The sequence below is a fragment of the Seriola aureovittata genome, chromosome 10 (genome assembly GCF_021018895.1).
Source record: "Seriola aureovittata isolate HTS-2021-v1 ecotype China chromosome 10, ASM2101889v1, whole genome shotgun sequence".
NCBI lineage: Eukaryota > Metazoa > Chordata > Actinopteri > Carangiformes > Carangidae > Seriola > Seriola aureovittata.
The window spans coordinates 9,276,767-9,299,901 of NC_079373.1; the positions used below are offsets into that span (position 1 = coordinate 9,276,767).

General features: G+C 42.0%; 1 protein-coding gene across 1 annotated transcript; it reads left to right on the forward strand.

Annotated features, from left to right (window-relative positions):
- The first annotated feature begins 1,250 nt into the window (after nucleotides 1-1,250).
- camk1db (calcium/calmodulin-dependent protein kinase 1Db) lies at nucleotides 1,251-23,040 on the forward strand. The gene is made up of 11 exons (XM_056387922.1): nucleotides 1,251-2,259; nucleotides 11,647-11,778; nucleotides 12,997-13,071; nucleotides 15,732-15,870; nucleotides 16,250-16,376; nucleotides 16,631-16,706; nucleotides 17,860-17,972; nucleotides 18,989-19,067; nucleotides 19,799-19,886; nucleotides 20,060-20,222; nucleotides 21,422-23,040. The coding sequence occupies exons 1-11, from the start codon at nucleotides 2,165-2,167 to the stop codon at nucleotides 21,571-21,573; spliced, it is 1,239 nt and encodes a 412-aa protein (XP_056243897.1). The 5' UTR covers nucleotides 1,251-2,164; the 3' UTR covers nucleotides 21,574-23,040.
- The last annotated feature ends 95 nt before the right edge of the window (nucleotides 23,041-23,135 follow it).

Genomic DNA, 23,135 nt, shown 5'->3' on the forward strand with positions numbered 1-23,135 from the left:
AATCTCACGCTTGTTCACTCACCTGTGAGTCTCACACACTGCAATGAGAAAATAGTCTTTAAAGTAACTAGGCTTTCAAGAACTCAGCTGCTGGAAACAATGGAGCATTCTGCATAATATACTAATGATTACTTTTACTTATGGTACTTTAAATATATGTTAATGATAAAACTTTTGTACTGTTGCTTCAGTAAATATTTTTGATGCATGACTTTTACATGTAACAGAGTATTTCTGCACTGGAGTGAGTTCTTCCTCCACAGTGGAGGATAAACCAAAGTAAATTTGGTTGACTGCTGTTTCACAGCTTGAATTTAAATTGATAATTTTTCTAGATAAATTGTTAAATTCATGTGAGTTGTGATGCATAAGTTACATGAATGAATTTAGGCTAAATAACAGACACACCTCTCTGCACAGCTGAGTCAACACCTCTATAAAGCTGTCTCATTAGAAACTGGACATAATGAGGATTTAACTCAAGGATTTATTGCAGGACTGTTGTATTAGACTGTAGGTGTACCTAATAAACTGGCAGCTGAGTGTATATAAATATTGTCTTTAACACATTTTATAAAGGCATGATTCAAATGTGCCAATTATTCTTCCATCGGGAGAATATTTGAAGTTTGAGTTCGCTTGTCCCCTGAAGCTGCAAGAAAGCTTTTTACACTTTACACTTCATAAAGAATCACTTATTTGGAAAAAATAAGATTTGATTGGTATTGGTGTTGTGTGCAACAACAGAAATGACCTCATTAAAAGTACAATCTTGTACCAGCACTTCTACTCGAGGATAGTCTTGGTCTGCTTCCAGGCTGCTGAATCGCTGCTCTCTCAGATTTTGTCAAGTGATTTGGAAAAAGTCTGGTGCTCTCACAAACTGCTGTTTCCCAGTTGGTGAAACAGCTGAGCCAATCAGCACTTTTGGAGGCTTTGGACTGAGTCTGGTGTCTAATCATCCCAGAGCCTGAATCAACAAGTAAATGTGGTGAAAAGTGAGGATGAAACGGACACAGCTATTGAGTCGTTGTTAATCTACCTACTAAAACAGCAGCACTGAAACACTGTGCATTGAAGATATATTGGTTGGTAATTAAATTCTCTAATTAATTCTCTGTTAAAATGATAAATTAACTGGCTGATTGTTGCAGCTCCAGTATTTATTTAATTGATTTGATTGCTTCAGAACAAAATGGTTGAGAAGAAGTTGATATCAGATGAGGGTGGAAACAAAAACAGAATTACACTAGAATATCTCAAAACCCAATGTACATTTGTTCACATTTTATTCTGATTTTGAAGCAGCTCGGTTTCTGCAAACCTGCAACCAAACAAACAAAACATAGAAGAAAGTGGAAGGGGACCAAGGGTCACCTGCATGAGCCCCCATAACTCCCAGCTACGCCCCTGCCTTTACATTTCAACACATGTTAAAAATGAAAGCATCTGTTTGTGCAACGAGCAGACACAAAAAAACACGAGACTTGGTTTAACGTGAGGATGTGTTTGAGCTGAGACAGACCCTGACACCGATCAGTCCGCCGGAGTTTCCACCGGGCCGGTGATTTGGTGCAATGCGAACACTTAAATCGCTCCTTGTGCACGCTGCTGTCAGATAGATAGGCGGGAGCAGCAACCTCCCACTCCTCCTATTGCTATAACAACCACAGGGCGGTCGGTGCGACTCCATGGCACAGCACCACTGATGCGACTGCCAAGTGTCATCCTCCTGCAAGTAGCCCGACCCCGGCTCACCGCATCGTCGCTTGACTCCGACTGAATCCCGCCCGGTTAGAGGAGGAGGAGGAGGGGGAGGGAGAGCCAGTGTTTCCCCGTCACAGTGATCTGAACAGTGGGGAAGCTCAGGCTCGGGATCCGCTACGTCAAACAGATTAGTCAAATAACCTCTCGGGGTAGGACATACCTCCCCTCCTTGGGCTTGCCTGGCCGCGTGCATGGGCTGAGGAAGCAAGATAGTCTGCGTTGACAAACAGCCAGGAAGCCTTTGGCGAAACACAGAAGTGCGCTACTTTTCTTTTCTTGTGCTGGTTTCCTTTTTCTTTCTTTCTTTTTCTTTCTTTTTTTTTTTTGGCTGGATGAGACGACTGTGGTGATCCTCCAGAAAGCGTCTCTTCCTCTCCTACCCCCACCCCAGTGCGAAATGGCGAAAGAAAACGGCGAGTCCAGCGATGGATCTTGGAAAAAGCATGTCGATGACATCAAGAAAATATTTGACTTCAAGGAAGTCCTTGGGACGTGAGTAACAAGATAACGCAGCGTTTGCAGGCGACTAGAAACTTTGAAGCCAGTTGTGTGAATTAGCACCAGACAACAATGCCACATTGTGCAGTTTAACGGAAACCAAAAGCAGACTGACAGCTGTTGAATATGTGTTGAAGTAACTGAGAATTGTTCGACGGTGACAGACAGAGACAAGGGCCTTTTGAACTTACTCCCCGCTAAAAGAGACATTTAAAAAAAAAAATCAAATCAGGGCCATCATCAGTTAATTGTTCAGAGAGCGGGGATGATAATAAAAATGCTCCCTGCTTCTGTTCATGTCACATTTCATTCAAAAACTACTGCAGCCTGTTTTTGTTCTCCCCACTGATCAGATCAGATCAGATCAGGGCTGAAGCATGTACACAGAGCTTTGTACAGGCAGCCATTTGTTTGGGGTCGTTTTGTACAACAGAACAAGTGTGACAAAGACAACAGGGCCTATTTGCATACACAAATCAAATGATGAAATCAGCTCCCTAAATTAAAGCACCATCTGTGATGACTTTATGTGCTCCTGTGCTCCATCTCTTGCTCTCCTCTTCAAACGAGGAAACAGACTGTGAAGAAACACCGTGTCTGTGGCTTTACGGATTCAACTCGCGGCTACAGACACTTGTTTGTACAGTAAACTCTCTTATGAGAACTGAGTTGTGCGGCTCCGTTTCCTTTGGCTTGTTCTTGTAGTTCAGGGACCACTTTGGTTGAAGTCTTTCTCTTGCCCTTGGACCACAGAGGAGGCAAATTCCAGAGTTTATTTCGGTCTGCTGTTAGTGCTGCTTGACTTCGTGTCTTGTCTTCTTTGAATAAGTTATGCCGCAGAAAGAGGGCCACAGTATAGAAGACCCCAATCTGCTAAAGGAAGCTGGTCTCAGGCTGTCAGTATTGTGATAGACTGCTAGGTGGGTTCACACATTTAATGAGTATATTTCTCATTTCCCCGCTGGTCTTTGTCCCCTGAAGTCATGTCCCTCCTCCCTTGACTGAGAGTAATTTAATGTGGTGTTTGTGTTGTTGGGGATTCTGGGAAGGCCCGTGTCTCCCTTGGGAAATGTGCGTTTTTTTTTTTTTTTTAATATTTGGCTTCAGAAACTGGTGACAAGCTGAGCAAAATAAAAAATGTAAAAAAAATGGCCTCTAGTCACTGGGATTGTAGCTAAACTGGGAAGGAGGTCATTCATAAACAATAAGGCACACTTGTTGTGGTTTGCTGCTGTAAGATGAACAACCTCATCATGTGTAAAAGCAGAATAATCAGCATCTTCTTGGCTTTCCTCTCCATCTTCTGTGAAACTCTAGGCTTCTCAGCGTGACCACAGACCTGTTTTTCCTGAGCAGCAGCATCATAAAAGTCTCATGCAGATTGGTGATTCATAAAGCGCACTTCAGCTGTTGTACTAAACAGTCAGACATTTCTACCTGGAGGCAGTTTTGATTTCCCCAAGGCGTTCATTTATGTGTGAAGAGCCTCTGAATAACACCAGTGAATCATCGTGATTTACTGTCCACACAATGGCCAGGTTGGAGGAACACAGATCCCTCGCCCACAACCCAACACACATCTCCGGGGCCAGTGTGTCACTGTTTGGCCCTTATGTTACATATTGTACCGCATGTACTCGTCCTGATTGACTTTAAGTAAGCCCCATTTACCAGTTCCTGTGCATCTTAATCGGGGAGTGCCTCATTGCTGCAGAGTGGGGTTCACAACAGGCCATCCCAGGACAGAAAAGCCCAGCCGCCCTGCAGCTTTACCTGGATTAAAAATGGATGAGAAGGACTGTTGGTCAGAGGAAGCGACACAGATTATCCTCCTCCTCCTCCTCCTCCTCCTCCTCCTCCTCCTCCTGCTCTAACTTTTAACTGTAGAGTCCTCGTCAGGTATCTCCATCAGTGTCCAAGAGGGATCATCCCTCTGCAACGTCTCATTGCCCTCCACACACCAGCAGTGGAAACTCACTAAGTACATTTACTCATGTTTTCATGCTTTCAGCTTCAAAGTTCTTCCCATTTTATATTCATTTATACCTTTACTCCACCACATGTCAGAGGAAAGTATTGTACACTTCTTTATAATGATAATAATTTTTACTTATAAAGCGCTTATCAAAATCTACGTAGTATTGATACCTTAAGTACGTCTGCTTAATTAAATTTTTAAGATTTGAAATGTCCGACATTTACCAACACTGCTGCACATTTCAACGGTCATAAACCTGGGATGAGTTGATCATGAGAGGTGCAGTTTTTTCAGCTCACTGTCATCGTTCAGTTGCATTGATACAGTGATATTTGGTCTTCTGAAACGTTACGATGTGTGGATTTGAAAACGTGAACATCGGCGTGAACGTTTTACAGAGAGAAAAGATCGTATTTCAGCAGCAGCTGGAGGCCGCTCTGTCGGTGTGAACGTTATGACTGATCAGATATTAGCAGGAGTTTGGGAGCAGAAAGCCTGCGGCGCTGTCAGTAATGCTTTGGCCACACTTCTTCCCCATGCTGTCTTGCTTTAGATGTTGTGAGCTAATGAGATCATCGCCGCTGAAGCCGGTCCTCCTTCCTACACCGCCACTTGTCTTGCGGCTAATTTCAGACCCGTAAGCTGCTGATACTCTGTGGAAGCAAATTAACTAACCTGACCACAAGCGCCTTCAGAGATCCCAGTGGGCAAAGGGCAGTAAATGTGCGGCATAAGGCAGGGCTACCACTCACAGCGGGGATGTTTGTCTCATACTGTTTTTAACAATATACTTTAAGTACTTTAAGATTAAGGATGCACTAATCGAACTTTTTCTGTCCCAGTTCCCTCTCAGACTAACTGCTGATACTGAGTACCATTCACAAGCCAGTTTTTCTCTGATTTTAAAATCTGTATATTAATTCTGATGTAAGTTAACATGAGGCGAGGCACTACTGTGGCAGCAGCCATGACTTAAAAATGTAACAGTAACACTGAAGTTTATTTCTGCCCAAGAAAACTGTAGTCAATGTGGATCAGTCACATCATGACCGAAACAAAGAAAAGGTCAGTATTGCTGTAGATACTGATTACGGCATATCACATTGGTGCTACCGATGGGCCGATCCAGTATATCTGCCAGTGTTAACTTATCGATGCGTGGTTATCAGTTTATATTGGCCAACAAAGAAGAGGAAGCAGCAGCGGACAAATGCCAGAGGTATGAGGTTGGAGGTCATTTAGAAATAGTTTTGAGAGTGAAGTGAAACAGTGGAGTTGTGGGCCGAGAAAGCAAAACAATGAGCCGAAACCTGCTGAAACGCTCTGAGCTAGAGCTGAGGGAACTGCAGTGTCAAGTGAAGTGAACGGATTTCTAAACTCTCAAATTTCACTAACTGCCTCAAAAATCCAGTACAGGTCAGGTGAATAACTTTAGTGTTGGCTTATTTTATCTGTTTAAATATAGTGGCTTAAAAGCTGTCCAAAAATGATGCTTTCCAATTTGATCCTTTCTAAGTGCTTTGTCGTGTAGTTTCAGAATCCCACTCTCTGAGATTAAAGTGCCAAAGTTGTCCTCTGTCAGCTCCCACTGCAGGGCCGGACAGAGCTGAGCAACAGCTGACTCATTCATGTCACCTTTTGCCCCGTGAAGCCACAATCTTTATCTGAGTCTAACTAAGAGGAAACTTGCCTTTTTCTCAGTTTTATATTAATAAATAAAGAAGCTTCTACAACCAATATTAAACTGACCCTGCTCTGAGAAAGCCCCGCTCATCTGTGGATGCATGAAAGTGTTTGCTGTTGCCTCCATGCATTGATCATTCTCTGACACACAGCTTGTGTAGAGACTAGTGAGGTCCTTAAAAGCAGCCTGAAAGCAGTGAAAATGGCAGCTAGGCAACTGGGATGGTGGAAGTCCTTGGTTGCTCCCTCTGATGAAGACACTACCTACTGCCCACCACCACCACTGTCCTCCAGCTCAGTTCAGTGTGGGAGGACATACTTTGTCACGGACTGCAATGATGGAGAGTGAAATAATTTGCCAAGATAATGCGTAGTTTGTTGTGTGCGTAGTAATTTCCTGAGTCTCCATTTGTATTCATCCCCCTCTCGCCTCAGTGAATGCCTACAGAGCCAGCGTGTAAAGAGTGTTGAAGTGTACCAGACTACCCAGTATCAGAGCACAGGAGGCAGTTATCACCCCATTAAAATAATTCAACTTCTCTCTGACAGGCTGGTTCGTGGCTTCAAACGGGTTTCTGCCAAATAGTTCCCTCGAGATTGGGATAATTTTTCCTTTTTATTTGTTTATGAGTGACATTAGATCATATCAGCTCCATCTTCATCTGTTTGATCAACAGTCTGGTGAACAGAAAGTGCACATTCCTGGAAACTAGCCTCAGGTCCAGTGTGTGTGTGTGTGTGTGTGTTGGTGTTTAATGGTTTCCAGCTTCAGTCGTCAGGACTGTGAGAGCTGCTGGATTTCATTCTAGTCATATTATCAGAGTTCATTTAACTCTGCAGCAAAAGATCAATGCTGTTTACTACCTGGAACAGACAACCAGTGTCCTGAGGATCAAAGCTGCGAACAAACCAAACTGGTTAAATCATCTCTGTGGTGAAATAAATAACCATTATATGGTACGTCTGCAGTCCTCTCATTTTACTAGATGCCAGGGGCTAACATAGTTTTTACTCCACTGCATTTATTTGACATTTTCATAGGCCTGCAACTAAGTCATTCTGAATATCGATTGATTTATTATTTTTTAGATTAATCATTTGGCCTGTAAAATGTCAATAAAAAGCAAAAGAAAATGGCAATCTCAATGTTCCTGAAGACCAAGATGTTTGAATTACTTATTTTTTCCAACCACCACTAAAACCAAATAATATGTGAGAACCAGCAAGTGTTGGGTATTTTTACTTCAACAAGACTAAGAGTCTACAGCCATGCTAGCAGCTCTGTGCGTTTACCATGTTCAACACCGTAGCTTCGTATGTTAGCATGCTAACATTTGGTAATTAGCACTAAAGTCAAAGTACAGCTGAGGCTGATGGGAATGTCATTAGTTTTGCAAGTTGGTCATGAATCAAATGTCACTGGAAAAGTGAAAAGTCAGCAGATCACCACAGTTGGTAGGATTCATCTTGAGTTGAGCGTGAATGTCTGTACAAAACTTCATTCCAATCTATCGAAGAGTTGTTGATTTCAGTCTGGACCAAAGTGGTGGACTGACCAACTGGCATTGCCACCCCTAGAGCCGAAAGGTTAATTGATTATCATAATAGCTGCCAATCTATTAATTGGATCAATCGTTTCAGCTCGATACTTAACAGATTAGGATTTAACATAAAATGGGATCAACTTATAAAATATGATGATTAAACTACCAACAGTTTGTAGTTAAAGTTAGTTCCACCTCGGCCAGCCACAACTTTAAAATGCTACTTGATTGTTAATGCACCAGTAACAGTATTTGAATAATGTAAAGTGCGGTGCAGTAATATTACACAGACAGGGCACATTCTCATCATTAGTACTTTTACTTTTGATACTTTTTACTTATATTTTTTTACATGTTGCAGATAATACTTGTATAATTTGTGTAACATTTTGAATGGAGGACTTTTACTTGTAATGCAGTACGGATCTATACTGATGAATTGGTACGTATTAGCTTATTGCAGATATATTGGTATCAGACTATACTGTATGTCGGCCATTAAGAAACAAGAAATTGCAGTATAGAAATGCCAAATATTGAGGTAATTCACAAACAGTTACATTATTACATAGTTTTTCCACCAGAGACAATCAGCTCGTTTGTATTGTTATCAAATTTAAAAAAACAACAAAAAAAAAAAACTTCACTCTTGATATCGGTATTGGCCTCAATAATCCAGTATCAGCCAGTTTATAGTGGTTTCGGTATATTCCAGATCTTGATGAGAATAATACGTAAGTTAAGTTAAAAAATGAGTAAATAGTAATTTTTTACATCGTTTTTCTGGCTGACACTGTAGTTTACAAAACTCTGAGTAGACAGAGTAGCATATCACAGCTGAGCAGATGGTGGTGTGAGGTCCGTTAAAAATAAGCATTTTGTGTAACTGCAAAACGATCTGCTGCCAATACAACTTTCATTCCCTAATGTGACAAATCTTAGCTCAGATGTGTAAAAGTATGTTTACTGGACAAGCATGTAAAAGTAAATGATGAGTCAAATGAGTAAATGTAAATCCCAGTTGTTCCCAATTATTCAGTATCTTTAACTTTAACTGTATAAATTAGTTTTACTTAAATCCTTTCACAGCATCATCATCTGTCAGATTTCTGGCTGAAGTTATTGTTGCACCGTCGGAGGGTGACTTTGAGCAGAGTAGGCTACACCGACAGTAGCTCTACCTGGATTATCAAGTTCCGACTTTTCCATCCCATATGTTGCGTAACGAGCTGCTGTAATGCATCTTACACAAGATGATTCAGTGTGATTACTCAGCAGCACCACAAAACATGCAGCGCCTGTGAATGTCAATAAGCCAGCCTCAGTCACAAAGACCCCCCCACCCCCTCCATCAAAAAAAGAACAACTTCGTCCATCAAGAGTGCCCTGCATTTTCATAATCGCCACTGATGAGCAGCTGAGGTCGAAGGCCTCAACAAGTTTCATTTGCTTTGCTTCTGCAGCACCGGCCGCCGTTTTCACACAGAGCACAGCCCACATTCACATTTCACTTTAGTAAGCTGGTTTGGCTTCGCTAACCTGCACATAGTGTGGTGGTGTTGTGTGGCTGCACACACACACACACACACACACACACACACACACACACACACACACAACACACACACACACACACACACACACACACTGGGAAGAACTTAAAATCATCAACTGTTATTATTGAACCGAGTGAGTCAGGGTGCTGACTTGGTTGTGCAGTCAGTGACACTGGAAACATTTTGCAGTCATACAATCATCATTCATTTTGTTTAATAGAATGAGATGTGCTTCAATAAAGGGTCCAGTTCACATGGAGCTTTCTCTCATTATTTAATGCTGCCTCAGAGCACGCCAAGGATTATTCTAGGGATGAATTTGGTTTGTTGGATATCGCATAAGTTGATCACTTGTGTAGAGCTACAACTAACCAGTACTTTTATTATCAGTTTATCTGCAAATTATGTTCCTGATTAATCGATGAGTCGATGAAATATTATAAAGTTGTGAAAACTTTGAGGCAGAAGTGACGTATTCAGATTTCTTTATTTGTCTGAGCAGGTATCAGAAATCTAAACACATTTCATTTACTGTGGCATGAGAAAGAAAACACTAAATCCTCACATTTAAAAAGCTGGAACCACCAAATGTTCAGCATTAATGCTTCAAAAATGACATTATGAAATCAATTATCAAAGTCACTGGCATTTCGATTGACTAATCATTTCAGCTGTAGAGTGTGTATGTATGTGCAGATAGGACATGTGGGCGGCAGCATCACCATATGCATGTCTCCGGCAGACATCGCACCCTTTCTTTTCTGTGAATTGTGAATTAATAGACTGAATGCTTTGAGGGCTTGCAGCACAGTTTATCATGCCTAATGCATTGACAGAGCAAGGGAAGTCACAGGCTTGGATTCTGTCATGTTGTCATTCACAGGAAGTGATGTTGCTGCTTGTCAATGTGGTGGTGGGGGGGGGGGGCAGAAATGGTGCTATAGGCTCTAACCAACCTCTTTGTCAGTTCACAGGTTTCCTGTGGTTTATATCAACGTGTGTCTCCTGCTGCAGAAAGCACAAAGCGTGCTCTGAAAAAACGTGCAAGAGAGTTGCTTGACAGGCTCAACGTGCTGGTAGAGGAATTTTGTTCTTAATGTCCGCACAGCTGTAGGAGTCGGCCGCATGTGCTGAATAGAAAAATTATGCTCATTGTCCTCACGGCAACAGCTGCGCTAGGAAGATGTGTGTGCGTGCGTGCGTGCGTGCGTGCGTGCGTGCGTGCGTGCGTGCGTGCGTGCGTGCGTGCGTGTGTGTGTGTGTGTGTGTGCTGTAACAAGCCAGCAAGTATTGCACCAACTCTCTTACACAAGCCCTTGAATTTACATATTGTCCCACATGCCAGAATGAGGTCAAAGTCAGAAGGGCGTGCGCTCCGAGCCCCCTCACTTCTGTTTGTTTGCTGTGTGGCTCTGCGACCAGGTAGTGTGTTGGTGCACAGTCTGTGTTTGTGTGTCGTGGCTCTGGCTGACCCCCCCCCCCCCCCCCACTCCCTGTGCGGTGGTGGAGTGAGGGATTAGCGTGGATTTGATGGCCACGGTGGGACTTAGTGCAGCAAGCAGCGCTGAGTTTAGAGCCTGTCGGGCGGAACTGATTACACTTTGAGAACATAATGGACCTTTTGATGCCGGCCGTCTTGCTGTTTGTGAGGTGGTGATTCACCTCAGGTGTGTTTCTCCACATCACTTTTTGTATGACTGATGACGTTCCGACAGGCCGCTTATACTGCAGGAGGCAGTATGTTTTGTTAAATGAAAATATTATATATATTATATTATAATATCATGTCAGCAAAAAACAGAAGAGACAATAAACAGACAAAAGTAAAGTAATCCAAGTGGAAAACTCCATGTGTCTTGGCTGCTCAGTGCTGATCAAGAAGCTATGACCAGGGATGATACTATATGAATCCAGAAACATAAAACAAATCACAACACTCTGGTTCACATGACCATTTTTTCTTATCCTGACATGTTTTGGTAAGCCTCCATCAGAGCCATCAACTCATCAGTTGATCAAACTTTAATGTAGTGTTTCAGAGCACATTATCATCGGTCCAGTGACCGTGACCCAGAGAATTTCAAATCATCCATCTTTTTTTAGGATCTTCACATCAAACCACCCTCGGGACTCATGGAAGTAAAAAGGTGCCTGCGAAGGTGTGTAATGAAAAGAGAAGCAGGGAGGGGGGGTAAAAAGCAATCATGCTGCGTGCTCAGCGAGATTTATTAAGGTGGACTGAATGTTGTATCATAGCAACAGATACAGATTGCTTGAGCAAATATTCCCTTAATTCAGTATTTGTTTTTAAAGGCTCTCATGTATGGAGACAGATGGCCGAGGAAGACACGCTATCAGCCGTCCTAAATGGGTGTTTTAAAAGTGTTTGCCATGCTTTTGGCTGCACACAAGCACCAGGCGTAAGCCAACGCAGAAGGCTGCTGGCCATAGAGGGGGACTTTGCCAGTTCTCAGTAAATATTCACAATATGCTGTTTGTGTACTCTGGCCTGTCTGCCTCCGAGTGCCCTCTGTCTGCTCACTGACGATAGGTTTTCTCTGTCAATATTGCCTGAACACATATCAAGCAGGACTAACATGTTTCTCTTTCTCTCTGGCAGCGGGGCATTTTCCGAAGTGGTGATGGCTCGGGAGAAGGCCACGGGAAAGATGGTGGCAATCAAGTGCATCCCAAAGAAAGCGCTGAAGGGGAAGGAGACTAGCATTGAAAATGAAATCGCCGTGCTTAGGAAGTAGGTACCGCCTGACTGAGCCACGGGGGAGTTTGCAGAAGAACACCACTTAAGAAAGGGTCACCACCTTGCGTCATCCTCAGCGGGGGGAAAGCGTGTGTGCGTGTGCGCGCGTGTGTGTGTGTGTGTCTCTCTGTCTCTCTCCACTCTGAGTATTGACTCAGAGTTGGGATGCTGGTACCACTCAGTTTATTTAACAGTCATTGTCAGGCTTAAGTGACTTCCTTGTCGAATCTCATCTACCCACCATTTTGGGTCTTCACAGTGTTCGCACTCACACACACCTACACAGGGTATGATAGGATTGCATTGACACCAGGTGACACTCCATCCTCCTCCAGGGTCTGATGGGTAATTCCCCCGAGAAGCTCAGTCATCAGTCACTCTTGAAGTGAGAACGCCAGTTGTTGGGTGTAGTTGCTTGGCTACAGTTGCTATCCTTTGACTTCCTTCTCTCTCTCTCTCTCTCTCTCTCTCTCTCTCTCTCTCCCTCTTTTTTTCTCCCTCTTTTATCTCCCTCTTTCCTTGTGTCTGTTATTCTAACAGCCCTCAAACTGCAACCTTAATCTTCATTCTGGACTTAAAAAGGAAGTTGCAGAGATTGTTTAGTCCTTTGAGACTCTCTCCCCGCCTCCTCTTCCACCCCCACCTTTTTCTTTTTCAGCCACCTGCCTTTCTGAACACGCGCTGTCATCTGCATATCTCCTTGCAGAGGCTGTGTGTTTTTTTTTTTTTTCACTAAAACCTTGTTGGTTGGTTGCCTGGACACAGACTCCCAGCATCTTGATCCATCCTATATTATTTTCTTCAGGTGCTCCTGCTGACGAGGGTTGCTGCTTCATGACTCATTGATTAGCATCCTATAAGAATTCCCCTCGTTCTCCATCACACACAAAAGGTTTTCTCCCCTGTGTGAATGATATGCTTTGCCAGGTTCATTTTTGACAAGCGTGGAGAAGATACACAGGTGCATAAACACACACACACACACACACACACACACACCCACACACACACACACACACACACACACACACACACACACACGTGAAGTGCAAACACAGGCAATGTGCTGTAACACAAACAGAAACAGAAAACAAATTTGTTTTCAGGCAGCAGGGCATCATTTTAACAAAACAAAAGGCTAATTGCAGCTCATCGTTGGCCTGTGAGGAGGTTGAGAGCAAGCAAAGTGAATTTTCTGTTCTCCCTCTCCAGGATAAAGCATGAGAACATCGTTGCTCTGGAGGACATCTACGAGAGCTCAAACCACCTGTACCTCATAATGCAGCTGTAAGTACATCAACCCACCACTTTGTTTGTTTGGGTCAGCCCTTTGTCTCCCATTTGGCCTGTCATTTGGATAATGTGTTGCATTTTTTGCTTGAATAAGCGTCTGTAATGTCCTAGAGGCATTTTTGCCCTCACCTGCGTGTCTGAGCGAATGCAGTGATGATTTAAAAAGGAACAAGTCTTTGTATTAAACGTATAGATGTAACGCCACAGAGTTTATAATTGAACAATAAAAGATATAACTGCCATGTTGGACTAAGATTTGACATTTTGAAATATAAGCTTATTGACTTTGTTGATGACAGGTCTTTGATGAGAAGATTGATACCGCTCTCATGTCTGTACAGGAAATGTGAAGCAGGAGCTATGAGGCAGTTAGCGTAGCTTGACTTAGTGTTAAGACTGGAAACAGTGGGAAAAGCGAGGCCGCGTCTGTCTGAAGTAAAAAAAGAATCTGCCCACCTGCACCTCGAACCGCAGTGTAACAACGAGCTGTGGTTTGTTTCCCTTCTGGTGTTATTATTACATTCGAGTCACATAGCGAAGCACATAACTGTACCTGGAGATGTTTGAAAAACCCAGACGATTGTTACACACTCACTGTAGTTCTGAAGACATTTCCAGACGCCTCAAAGACTTGTCTGAACACTCTGTCCGATGCTTGAAAAAATGATTTTAAGCTGCGACTGTGTTTCCAATGCAGGAAGCCAGAAGTAACACAGGCTTTCTACTCTCTCATTTTGTATGACATTAGAAAAAAAAATATATATATGACATCAATAAAGATGAATATTACTGATAATGAATTGTTTTAATTTGTGTTCATATTGAGGAGGCTCTTCATCACTGGTACATAGTCCTACATAAAATTAAAACTTGTCGTTTTTACACTTTTGTTATTAAACACAATACAACTTGTTAATTAGTGAACCAGGTTTAGAGGAGTTGGTGGCTTTTGTTACCTGTGGACAGAGCTAGGCTAGCTGTTTCCCCCTATTTCCAGTCTTTGTGCTAAGCTGAGCTAAGCTAACTGTCTCCCAGCTCCAGCTTCATAGTTACTGTACAGATATGAGGGAAGTATTGATCATCTCATCTACTTCTAAGCCAGAAAGGACATAAGAGTATTTCCTATAACTTTTCCTTTAAGATCTTAAAGCTTGAGCTTGAGCTTGTGTGGAGGCTGTCAAAACCTTAAGTTCCTTCAAGTGTTATTTATGTAGCAACTATCTTGCTAAATGTATTTGTCAGTGTTGGTGAAGGTGGCAGCTACTTCTCTCTGCCAGTACCATTTTCCTTTGTCTGGTCGTCATCATGTCTGCAGCCCTTTTCCCCGACACATAATTTCACAGTGTTTGTGACTAATGCACCAGCAATTTAGGCAGCAAATATCTGCCCTTTGTTCACCTCTGAAAGGTGCGTCATGTGACCTTGAAGCATCACTTATGAAAATGGTGATTGCGAGCCATCTGTAAAAGCAGGCACATTCTCATAATTGATGCTCAACTTAATATGAGTCACCCGTTGTGTCTTTTCCCTTTTGTTACTGAAAGTAGTTGGGTAAAATGTGCAGTGTTTATAACGGATGTAGCAGAAGAAGTTTTCCAATTAATGACAACTTACTCACTTGGTACAGAAATGCATGTGTGTGAAAATGTAACTTTAGAAGAGATTTGAAGAAAGTCCCTGTGGTAGATTTAAACAGGGAGGCTGTTTTAGAGCTTAGGGCGCACTGACAGCAAAGAGAAAATCTGCTTAGGTCCAGATCAGAGGATGTCGATGCCAAGGCTGAGAGCAGGTACACATGAGTACAAAAGCTCTCGGATGCATGTTGGAGAAATTTGCTGTTTTGAAAGGGAAAGAAAATGTAACATTGGGAGCTTTATGTAATTTTGGGGGGCGGTGGGTAACCAAAATGTTCCCTCACTGCTGACTTGAATGTGCTCGGGGGCTCTGTAATCAGAGTTATTATCCATCTTGAGCTAATTAAACTTGCCCAAGTTTTACCTCACACGTGATCACTTGCTCACGATTGGACCAAATAGTCTCGTGACACACGCAGTTGGGAGAAAATAGGTGTAGTGTGTAATATTTACAAAATATACAGCCTGCCCTAACTTTATATAGAAGAAGGATTTTGTGATTCACATGTGTTGTAGTGTTAAATGTGAAATGAAATGGGGGTGGGGGTCTTCCTGTGTCACAACAGAGGTCGTGGATGTTTGTATTGCGGTTTCGGTCTTGGTTTCAGAATTGTTACGGCTGGGTGTAAGGTGTTTCTGTTGGAAATGGAAAACACTTGAACAGTTTGTAGACAGTGTCTTTTTATATGAAAACAATTATTTGTGTGTGCTCCAATGTACTGTAACTAAAGAAGTGTGTGTATGTGTGTGTGTGTGTGTGTGTGTGTGTATATGTATATATATATATATATATATATATATATATATATATATATATATATATATATATGTGTGTGTGTGTTTATTTTATTTTATCCTTTTTTTTTTCTTGCAGTTTTGTCAAGAATTTTTCTAATGATTTTTGCGGATGCCTGCCTTTTGTGAAGCACTTCACAGTCACAGATTTTTTATAAGTGCTACATAAATCAACTTTTTCATTATGGTTTTTAGACTTCTGTTGTTTTCTGCGTGTGCTGACAGGGTGTCTGGAGGTGAGCTGTTTGACCGTATTGTTGAAAAGGGCTTCTACACAGAGATGGATGCCAGCCGTCTGATTCGGCAGGTTTTGGACGCAGTCAACTACCTGCACTCCATGGGCATAGTGCACCGAGACCTAAAGGTAAACCAGTATTAGATAGTCACAGTTCCTCACAGAATCCACTGTATTTGTTGTTGAAGAGTTAAAAATGTTTTTGCCACTCAACAAGGGAGAACTCTTCAGTCTTACTGAGAGGGGAAATCCCTGCTATTTAACCTGTGAGAGTGATATTACATGAGCTCTCTGTGTGGAGCACCCACAGAGGTTAAACGTCAGGGATTTTCCTTCTCAGTAAAAATGCTGAAGCCTCTTGGATGAGCCATAAAACACCCTCGACTCTTGAACGAGATCTTACTGTCTGCGGGGAATGAATGTGCATGGGAAAAATACATAAGCTCATATGGATAAGCAGAGACATACAAGCAAAGGCACATAGATTGACTCTTTATTTTGTTTGCAGCCTGAGAACCTGCTGTACTTCAGTCCTCATGATGAGTCAAAGATCATGATCAGTGACTTTGGCCTGTCAAAGATGGAGGGAACAGGGGACGTGATGGCAACCGCCTGTGGGACTCCAGGATACGTGGGTGAGGATGCCCTCTGAGCTCTCGTGCAAACTTGCTCTGAAATAATTAGATGCTCTAGTTGGATAAACATGACCTAATCCAATCTGCCAGTAGCCACAGGTTAACTTTAGCCATCTGCTACAGGCAAACCACCAAACATTCACATTCTTCTCCAGCCTCAGTGTCGCAGCGAACGATTGAAATTTGTTTGTATTATTTCACTACATGAATATTAGTTTGTCTGACCATTTAAACAAAATATTTCCTTGTTCCAGCCCCTGAGGTTTTAGCTCAGAAACCCTACAGTAAAGCTGTGGACTGCTGGTCTATTGGAGTCATCGCATATATTCTGTGAGTACTGCCATTTTAAACATAAATATAGTCATTAACTGCAGCTTATTTTGTGTATTTGAACCATTTTTTAAAAAGAAAAACCATCGTTCAGATCAGAAACCACCAGGAACCTTCTACAGGAAACCACTGAGATTTATCAAGAGTGCCCTGAGAAATAAAACAAAGACAAATGTCATAAAACGGATAACAAGATTGGAATCGACACAAAAGTTTCATACGACATACTGATATTAAGCAGGTTTTAGTATGTGGTATTAAATGTTGTTTTTAAAGTTGCAGTTCAATTCACAGCCAGAGTCACATATATTGTATAATTTCCTGTTTTTAAATACTACCTGTTAAAAAAAGCACTCTGACAATTAGTATGTAGTATGTAGTGTGTTACTGCACTAACATTTGCTAATTGGCGCTAAACACAAAGGTTAACTGAGGCTCAGGGGAGTGTCTTTAGTTCTGCAGTTGTTTGGTCATGAATTAAAGTACTGGATAGTGAAATTTTGTGACGATGAAAAGTTTTGGGATTGTCAAAGTGTCTTCAATTCATCCTCTAGAAACCGTAAATGTAATGCCAGCCATCCGATCGCAGCATGCACCTCGAAGACTGGCGTGAGGGATGCCTACAGCTGCTGTTCCTATTTTACAGAGCCTATACAGCTTTTAGTGGAAAGTGTTACACAAAGCCGTTAAACTAATTAAGTAAAGTGGTGTCGCTCATTAGCAAAGAGAAAATCCTTGGTCTCATTATTCATTCATCAGGAGGAATGAATTTTAAGGTAACCAAGTGGATACCTTCACAAATGAGGCTTCTGTGTGTTCGTTATGGGATGATTTAATATTGTTTCATAATCTGAAGCTAAAATATACAGCACGGATTTATGTCACATATCTGCTATTTCCATGTCATTTTTTCCATATCATATGAAAATGGACTGTTTTTGTTCCATTTTTTTCCCTCTTAGTCTTCATGTAGTCTCTTTAATCCCCTCTGAACCGTCTCCTGTTGCATGCTATATGAAAAATCAAACTGCCAGTGAATGAGATTAGGCTGCAGCAAATCCTGTTTAGATTTGGGTTAAAGTTCCTAACATCCGATGGGTGACGGCACTCACACAGACTGCTGTTGTGTAATCATCCATCTTCATCTTCTCAGGCTTTGCGGCTACCCTCCTTTCTATGACGAGAACGACTCAAAGCTCTTTGAGCAGATTCTCAAGGCGGACTATGAGTTTGATGCGCCGTACTGGGATGACATATCAGACTCCGGTGAGCGACGACATACTGTATGTGTCTGTGTTAGTGATGAATTGAAATAAATTATGTCACTTCTGTTTTGCAGATCCTGTAGTTCCCTTATCATGTCATCACAACAAATTTAATTCTGGGGCCCCGAAACTGACTAAAAGCAGTGAAAGGAAAAATTAAGTCTAATTTAAAAAAATATAAACAAATACATGACTATATATTAATATTCAAAATAAAATTATATACCTCTAGTCAGTTCTTCTATTTCTCAGCTATTTATTTTTTCATCTTGTTTGTTTTTTTGGGGGGGGGTCTTGGCACACATTTCACTAATTCATCTAATTTCAATTTCTTTCGATGCAACATTTCCACTTTCCTAAGAATGATAGGATTTTGAGACGCTCATGTATTTGTTGGGCAGAGACTCAGCTGATGTCGGTGTTGAGCACACACTAGTGTGAATGAGAGAACTAACTTGGCTAGCTTGCTTACATGAACACATCGGTAGCTAAACACACTGAGCACCAGCCATTTCAGCTCTCTGCCTGCCTTCATGAAACTACATCAGTCAGTGCAGGTGATGATACTCACACCCATATACCACATGCTGCTGTAACATCACCGTATAAACTTCTGTTTGTTTTTGCATCTTACGTCTTTTAAACTGCTCGACTACACTGCATTTTAATTACTTAACTCTTTTATGTTTGCATTATTTTGTGACGTACTAATTTCTAGCATTGCCACAGAGGATAACCTTCTATTGTCTTTCGTCAGGTTTCAGGCTCCATAGTAGGCAACAAAAATTTAATAGAGCAATAAAGAGAAGGACAGCGTTAAAGACTTTTGATTAATAATTCCACATAATTGTTTGTCAAGTGTAGTCCAATATCAAATCACAAATGAGCTTCAAGTGGCTTTACAATCTGTACAATATACAAAAAACCCCAGACAGAGGAACCCCTCCGTCATTCAGCAGAGTGAGGAACATGTTCTCTCTTGGATGTGCTCTTGACCTTTTTTAATTGCCTTCATAGCCAAAGACTTCATCAGCTGCCTAATGGAGAAGGACCCAGAGAAGAGATTCACATGTGACCAGGCTCTTCAGCACCCCTGGTGAGAAACTAACCGCCACGCTGCGCCCCAACCAGACAATCACAGGGAACCACACAGCTCGGTGCGATTAAACAGCAGTATGACGCAGATTGCCAGGCTTACGCATTTGTCATAGAGAGCATGTCCTCCCACTGTCATCTGTCGCCATGGCTCCAAGCCGCGAACCCACCTCTGCCTCGGCACCGCCAGCCCTCGCAGAGAAATCTGCTGAATAAATGGCTTCCAATTAGTGGCTGGCGTCCTGAAGGATCCTTGAAGAATGTGGAAGCTTTAATGAACAATTAGGATGTCTTCCCAGGCCTTAGCCGGCGCTAACGAGAGCGAGCCGGCGTGGGCTGCTGTCTCCAGCTGAAGTGGCCAATATGAATAAGTCTGTTAGCCAGTAATGGGCCTTTCGGGTCCTGGGCAGGTGGTCCTCCTGATACAAATATGTGGCTTGTGACACCGGTAACAGGTGTCATAACAGAGAGAAATGGCTTTCATTGACAAGGTTTCATACAGAGATATTATGATGAATGTGACAGAGCGTGATACAGTGTGTGTGCTTCTGCAAAAAACATTGCTCCATCAATCACAGATGTTTAAGCAGAATGAAAATAAATGATGGGATCAGCATGAGGATGGTTTTCCAACATATTACAGATACAAATATAAATCACTTGTGCCGTGGTGTGTCTGTAGGTGTGAACTGTATTTTACATGAAATAAAAGAACTTGACTTTCATTTTCAGGATTGCTGGAGACACAGCTCTCTGCAAGAACATACATGAGTCAGTCAGTCGACAGATGCGCAAAAACTTTGCCAAAAGCAAATGGAGGGTGAGTACAAGACAAGAGAGATTTTACTAAAAACAACTAACTTTAATAAAAAAAAAAAAAGGACACAACACACACAATATTCTCCATCTTTCTGAAATGCAAAAGCATGCACGTCTTTCCCCAGGAACCTGTCCCTGGTATTACACTTGTCTGTTTACACCCTCCCTTCACAGCAAGCCTTTAATGCGACGGCTGTCATCCGCCACATGAGGCGCCTGCAACTGGGCACCAGCTTTGGCAGCAGCGTCCACGGCAACAACTCCGTGTCCAACCCTCAGAGCCGAGCTCCAGCCAAGAGCCAGTCTGTGGACTGCGCCCCGCTCTCCCTGAAGGACTGTGAGTGACACTTCAGACGCTCTCTGTAGACATGGACATGTCCATCTTTTAGTTCTGCACTCCGATGAGCTCTGTTCACTCCCATGCCCCCCTCCATCGCGCTAATTGGCAACAGTTTAAAAAGCTCTTGAGGTGTAATTTTCAATTAAACAGACATAACTGGGTTTGACGTGAGACATGTGGCCACAGCGTGTCTGTGGTGTTTAGTTCAACATAAGATTTTTGAGCTCTATTCCAACACCACACCTCTGAAAAAGCTTATTTCATACTCATTTTATCACTGTGTTACAGTGGTGAAATGATTAGTTGAGTAATTGATTAGTTGATTGGCAGAGCTTTTATCAACATTTGCTGGTTCCAGCTTTTCAAATGTGAAAATTTTCTGCCTTTCTTTGTTTAGTGATAAATTGAGTAGATTTTGGTTCTGGACAAAACAGGCAATTAGAAGATGTCACTTTGGACTGTAGGAAGTTTCACCACTTTCTCACTTTATAGACTTACTGGTTTATAGATTAGTAATTAATTATTAGTTTATTAAGCATGAAACTATTCTATATAGGGCCAAACAATAATTAATGTAATATTAATATAATCAATTTCAACCTTAGTGTATACAGTAGTATATCACAAAACTTAATAGTGACAGTGTGCAATATGCCGTGATTGACAATTTGCATGTCTTAGAAAATAATGTTAACTCAAGGTCAACTTACTGGCTTTTCCCTGAGCTTTCAGACACACCTACTTACTTTTGTCAAGATGGAAATATTCCAGCTGTTCTTACTCGGCACTGGGCCACGTCGTTGCACCAGCTGACATGTTTTCATTACAATGGACATGGTCACAAAATGTGTATCAATCCACTGCTAAAAATAGTCCCAAAATGTTCACTGTTTACTCCTGTTTGTGTAAACTTTGCTGAAAACTACAGTGCCCAGCTGTTTTCAGGAATTACTTAGCCCTTGAAATATAATATATAAAAATATATTTTAAGATTTACATCTTCATTAGGAGCCAGTGGGCTCAGGGCTGAGCTGTAGACAGACCAGTGAAGTAAGAACCCTTATGAGATGGACTAACACATTGTTGGTTTTGGTCTTTTCATATGATTTATTGAAAATAATAATGATCTACTTTTAAACAGAAATTAGTTAATGATAACCAGGTCCTTATATTATATTCTTATATTTGTTCCACAGGTTCTCCAATAGCTCCATTGCCATCTGCTGTTAAAGTGTACAGTCAGGACTCTGATGCTCCCTCTACCGTGCGTGAGGAACCGTCGGTCGTGGCCGAATCATCGCGGCCCCGACCCTCCACCGTTACCGTCATCCACACTGGGACTAAATGACGCCAGGTTCCGCGGGAGGTGAGCTGGGAGACCACGGAGCTTTGAGACGGGATGAAACCATCCCCAGGCCTCGTGATTCAACGTTGTTCCCCAGTTTACCCATCCCGCAACCTCCCATCTGTTTCTGCCAACCACGGGAGGAATTTAAGGAGCATTGGCTCGGCTCCATTTACCATGGCTCAGCACGGCACCCCGCCGCTTCCCTTCCCACTGTCATACGGACCTGGAAGTACAGAGGGGGAGAGGCTCAACCAGAAGTTGTTATTGTGGAAGCCATGTTCAGGCTGGATCATGGTTGTCTGGCAGACAAACAAGCAGCTGGTCTGGGAAGTGCCACACTAAAGGGAATTCATTATTGAAGCTGCTGTCGTTTTTGACTGAGCGTCTTGAGACAGGATGCTCCTCTGTATGCCTTGTGTAAATATCCTGCCTGGAACTGTTGAGTGGACTCCTGTTATGCAAGTGAAATATAAGCTTCAAGCTGTGGTAAATAGTTGTGACATCATCTGCACTCTGAACTTCTCGTTGTTAATTTTCTGTGGTATTTGCTACAATGGCTCACAGAGTCATGACTCCCAACAGTATGACAGTATGTGTAATCTCTCTGCTTTAAAGTGTGTGGACATGAAACGTGAGCAGGATAATGTGCTTTGGTCGTGGAGTGTGATCGCTGAGAGGGCCGGTGCATTGCACTAATGTAATGGATTATTTATTTTCTTACAATATATTATGACTTTTGTAAGTAATCCACTTGCAGAAATGTGTTATTAAACTGGACTGAAAGGTTATTGCATTGAATGATAAAGGCACAGTATCTAATAGTTGTTACTTTGTAATTGCTGTTTTATTTGATTAATTAATTTTAACATGACTGTGAAGTCCTCCTTGACCACAGGAGGGCAATCACGTGTTGTCGCTTTGTGACCAGTACTCAGGGATGTGCTCCAACATGAAGCTATCCAAACCTGAAATCAGCTCTCTCTCTATGTTTAATCACTGTGCTTTCATACCAGCCTGTTGAATTTAGCAGAAAGACTCTTTCTCCTTCTCTCTCCTTCACACGGAGAAGAGAGAGGATCTGTCTTTGTATCTTCTCTGTGGTACCCCTATTTAATTTTAAGTCACTCAAGAGAACACTTCACCAGAACAAGCCCAATATCACGGACTTTGCCATTGTGAATTATCTGAACATGTTGTGGTGAATATCGACATATGGACTTTGAGCCTCTATTTAGTGTAAATACAGATCTCAACAACACAGTTTGCTTGGGTCTTGAGTGTTTGTTTATTTTTGTCTTCCCTATATCGCTCCCACCCCCACCCCAAAAAAAAAGAAGGAAAAAAACATGAAAAGAAAGTTAAATACGAAGCATTTAAAACCCGTCAGTATGCATGTATTACATATTGTTGCAGAACTGTTCTTTGGAGTTGTAGAGATTCATGTATTAAAAAAGAGGCTTGTTTGCACGTGTCGTTGCTTCTTTGACAGGAAGTAATTATCAAGTTAGTGTGTATCCACATGTTCCTTACGTCAGGAAGTGTTATTTAATATAGATTTTAAT

Coding starts and splice junctions, on each gene's coding strand:
- camk1db (XM_056387922.1), top strand. CDS start 2,165: ATGGCGAAAGAAAACGGCGAGTCCAGCGATGGATCTTGGAAAAAGCAT. Junction 2,260..11,646: donor TTCAAGGAAGTCCTTGGGAC/GTGAGTAACAAG, acceptor TCTCTCTGGCAG/CGGGGCATTTTCCGAAGTGG. Junction 19,887..20,059: donor TTGCCAAAAGCAAATGGAGG/GTGAGTACAAGA, acceptor CTCCCTTCACAG/CAAGCCTTTAATGCGACGGC.